At 38.2% G+C, this 4,502-nt stretch overlaps 1 protein-coding gene across 1 annotated transcript; it reads left to right on the top strand.

Annotated features, from left to right (window-relative positions):
- The first annotated feature begins 320 nt into the window (after nt 1–320).
- Nucleotides 321–3,722, top strand: LOC127100819 (BTB/POZ domain-containing protein At3g05675). Its single transcript, XM_051038102.1, has 2 exons — nt 321–1,591; nt 3,243–3,722. Exons 1-2 carry the CDS (start codon nt 413–415, stop codon nt 3,528–3,530), a joined length of 1,467 nt encoding a protein of 488 aa, XP_050894059.1. The 5' UTR covers nt 321–412; the 3' UTR covers nt 3,531–3,722.
- The last annotated feature ends 780 nt before the right edge of the window (nt 3,723–4,502 follow it).

Below are 4,502 nucleotides of genomic sequence, written 5' to 3'. Positions count from 1 at the left end.
TAAATTTATTGCTTTAAAAAAATAAGAAAAAAGTGTTTAAAAAAATGAAATTAATTATGAATGATTGTGCATCATAACCATTCATAAGAAATATTTTAAACTTTATAAAAAAAAAAGCCAATACATATAAATTTAATGGTTATAGTTAATTAACAAATGTAAAAATTACACATCAATTAAATTTTTACAAACATGCATTGGTGTTAATGATTTTTGTTTTTTCTTTTTACATATAGTACCAGAGCTGGTAAAAGGTTTAAAAATAAAAATAACAACTTTAAAAAAAAATAAATAAATAAATAAACGAAGAAAACAGTTATGTCTCCCGTATCTAAATCCATTTCCCCCAAAACAGATTTTTTTTCTCCATTTCCTATTGTCTCCCTCAAATTTTCCGTCCTTTCTCCCCGACATGATACCCACCGTCGGCGTTTTCAGGAAGAGGCAGCGCACCACTAGCACCCGTCATTCGTCCACCGCCGCAATCGCCAACTCCTCATTCTTCGACATAACTCAAAACCACCACCGTTGCTCTCCAACCACCACCACATGTGACAGCGCCTCCCTCTTATTCAACGATGCGTCCACCGCAGACGTCGTCCTCCGTCTCTTCACCGATACCGTCTCCCCGCCGGAATCATCTCCCTCCGTCGACTCAGCGCCAATCTCCGATCTCCACGTGTATCTCCACTCGGACATCCTTTGTCGGTCAAAATACTTCTCCGCTCTCCTATCCGACCGTTGGATCGGCAACATCTACCCTCAATCTCCATCGCAGGAGCAAACTACCAATCACGAACGGTTCCTCCTAAATCTTGGAGTTCCACCTTCTCCTGGCTCGATCCAGAACCATCTCACCGTGCTGGAACTTCTCTATACAAACGATTTCCCTAACGCGGTGGAGAGCGTGTCGACGGCTCTTGATATCCTTCCGGTGGCGCTAGAATTGCTTTTCGAAGACTGCGTCCGGTGGTGCGTGAGTTATCTCGAAGCCGTACCGTGGACGGAGGAAGAAGAACTCGGAGTGGTAAACCTAATTCCTTTCCTGAGCGAAGAAGAATCGAAAGAGCTTGTAGCTAGGGTTTCACCCGTAGGAGGAAACGCATGCGAGGAAATGCTGCAGGGTTTAATTTCATCGGCGATTAACAATTACGGCAACACAGCGTTCGTGAAAGCATTCGTAGGGAAGATATTACGGGATGTATCTTCAAGAGAAACGGCGAAGAGGGTTTTGGAGGAAGCGTTTAGGAAAAGCTTGAAAACGGTGAAGCAATCGTTGGAGGATTATTCGAGTCCTGTTTTCAGAGGTGATCATAATGAAACGGAAGCTATTCAGAGGTTGAATCTTCACAAAGCTTCTACTATTGGGAAACAACTTCTATGGCTTGTGGAGAGGATGATTGAGCTTAGGGTAGCTGATGCAGCGGTGCGTGAATGGAGCGAACAAGAAGCTTTCACTGCTGATTTGAAGAAGGCGTTTGGCGATGATGCTTGGAGGAATATTGTGCCTGGTCTTCCGGCTGTTATTCTTCGTTGTACATCAAAGCTTGCTCATGCTGTTTGTGCCGGCACTATTTTGGCTTCTACTCAGGTACCCTCTAGCTAGAGTAACCTTTCATTTTTTCCATCATATGCTGTTGTAGATAATGTATTATATATGAATCACAAATGCGACGCAGACACATGCAAGTCGATGATCGAAAATGAAAATGTACACGTCGACGCTTGAAAATGAAAATGTACATGTCGACGCTTGAAAATGAAAATGTACATGTCGACGCTTGAAAATGAAAATGTACATGTCGACGCTTGAAAATGAAAATGTACATGTCAACACTTGGAGAAAATGAAAATGATGAATGTAACTGCACGGGTTGGGATTTATCGTTTTAGTGTCAAATATGAGATACCATGGTTGTCAGGTCTCAATCTAGATCTTAAAATTGAAGATTTTACGACCTCACTCACCGCTAACGATCCAGATCTTAAGTAGAATCGTGTACTGTAGTAAGGTCGCTCCAAAATTATAACCTTGTGACAACGTGATTGATTTTGTGCGATCCCGGCCAGTTCTGCCCACAATTGGCCGTTTTCTGGCCACCACCATTACAAGCCGAGAAGGATGACAAATGCTAATGCACAACAATTAGGATTCAGTGGTGGTGAATGCACGCCTTTTGAAATGCTAAATTTTTAAATTTGGGATTTAGAGAATAAACATCTCATTTGTAGGGTTGGTTTTAAATATCGGGCTTAGTTTGAATTGTTTGGAAATAGTTATTTGTTCACTTCTTGGTCTTTTTTGGTTTGAAACTTCAAAAGTTACATTGATCTGACTGATGCAATTGGCTACGAGTTTATAAAAATTATTTTGAATGATATTGCAAAATTTGCTTGGACCAAATATAATAAATTTGTTCTTATAATCAAGTTGACTACCACCATACTCACATATAAGTCTTTCATCATTTTTTCCCAATCTGACAGACAAGCTGAGGAGACCATTGATGCTTCATGATATTTGAATATGATTATTTGAGACCTTATTTTACAACATGTCTTTGACTCAAACAATTTAATCTTATATATATTTTTTTTGGTAAATGCTCTTTGTTACGACAGAATGCAACGCAAAAATATAACAAGGTTTTGTGGTTGGTTATTTTTCATCCTATACTCCCCATGTTTTATGTCAAATTCGGATTTGACTATTTGACCAACCTCTAATAAAGAGACAAGGCAGCATTCATGTGTTTTGCCATGTATTTGCTTCGTAATAATTAGCATCACTATTTTTATTATGAACCTTTTGCTTGACCATATTACTTAAATAGCAAATTAGTGCGAAATAGACAAATAATGATTGTTTTCTTGGTGCCTTCCGAATATACCAAAGCTCCTATAATCTGTTTTAACTTTTGAGATCTCGGAAGTTGGAGGAGAACTATTAAAGCAATAAAACTTCCTTTGAATACAAAGTGTACTTTACCTAGTTTTGATGTTTTCCCCTTTCATCTGATATTGATTTGTTACCATGTTAATTGCAAGCCATTTGACAGTTTCTTGTAAAATTTCCTATGACGGCTATTTTTAAATTGACACTATTCTATCGAGTCATATATTTTATTTTATTTTTTTCATTGTATTCACTTGCATATTCATCAGCTCTATAATACCAAGTATTCATGCTTAGATAATGTTGAATTAAAGTGCTTTGACAAACTTTGCTGTACTCAATTCAGGTGAGAAGGAAACTTGTAGAAGATTGGCTTCCTGTTTTGGTTGTATGCAAAGACAATGTTTCACCCGCCAGCAACAAATCGTTATATCTAGAACTGGAAGAAACTTTTTTGCAAATCATCTCCACATTGCCCATGTCAGATGCTCAAGAATTGTTGCAGCAGTGCCTCAGCTTTTCAACCCGAAATGTTGAAGATTGTCCTCACTTGGTAACAGCGTTCAACACCTGGTTCCGCCGTGCAGCCCATCCCTTCAAACTAGATTCTCTGTGCGATTCATCAGATACCTGATCTGCTGGAACTTTGTTGGCTGGCTTGTCAAATATTGTGCAGTTTGTATATAGTAACTCTGTTTAGAAAGTTGAACTTTAACATTGTACATATAACTATTTCCATGTCTTTAACATTGATACTTAGACCTTGTCCTGTGGTTGTGGGCGTGGCTGGTAAGTTCCTTGAAATGCAAGATTTTAGTTGCATGTATTTCTCAGTTGAAATGATGCATTGCAATTTTGGGATAAAGTGGAAAAAAATGCTAGCTTTGGATTTCTTGTGAATAAATCCATTTCTCCACTTAAACTTTTTGCATTTTCTTATATTCATAGTTCAGTTAATTTCCTAGTATGAAGGAAATTGATATAGTTCAATTAATTTCCAAAAAGCCAATACAACCGAGGCCATCTAACGATCCAGCCAACCAAGGACGAAAACAACAGCCAAACTTAAGGCATCATAAGGCATCATGAGTCTACTCCGAAGATTAGGCCTAAACCAAATCCTATACACAATGTTATTATGTTATTAATAATCATTGGATCAATATTATCACTACTAACAATTTTTCCAAAACAATAGGCATTTCTAAACTTCCAAATTTCGTAAAGCATCTCAGCAAAGGCACACTTTAGAATACAGCCAACCTTTTCCCTTACTATGCTCAGTGACCCAAGCCAATTCTTCATTCCAACCTCGAGGAGAATGCACAATTTGAAGCCACTTTAGCACATACTGCCAAATCTCGCTCAGCACACTGCAATTAAACATTAGACGTTGAAGTGTCTCAGGTTGCCTACAAAAAATGTAATTAAACATTTGACATTGAAGAATACAATTATTGTTGTCAACAAATCCAAATCTATGGAGCCTCTCTTTAGTGGAAAGTATATCATGACAAGCCATCCAAAGTGTGAAAGAGAGCTTTAGGCCTATCATTGCTCCCATACATGACCTTCCTCCACATGACCACTTGGTGTTGCTTTTTAA

Source organism: Lathyrus oleraceus, chromosome 7, assembly GCF_024323335.1.
Source record: "Lathyrus oleraceus cultivar Zhongwan6 chromosome 7, CAAS_Psat_ZW6_1.0, whole genome shotgun sequence".
In the NCBI taxonomy this organism is placed as follows: domain Eukaryota; kingdom Viridiplantae; phylum Streptophyta; class Magnoliopsida; order Fabales; family Fabaceae; genus Lathyrus; species Lathyrus oleraceus.
Note: the sequence above shows the minus strand (reverse complement) of the source record. Positions and strands in the feature narration are given on the sequence as shown.

Bases quoted from the DNA above. Each gene is read 5' to 3' on its own strand.
- LOC127100819 (XM_051038102.1), top strand. From the start codon at position 413: ATGATACCCACCGTCGGCGTTTTCAGGAAGAGGCAGCGCACCACTAGC. The intron at 1,592-3,242 runs GTACCCTCTAGC...TACTCAATTCAG, and splicing joins CTATTTTGGCTTCTACTCAG to GTGAGAAGGAAACTTGTAGA.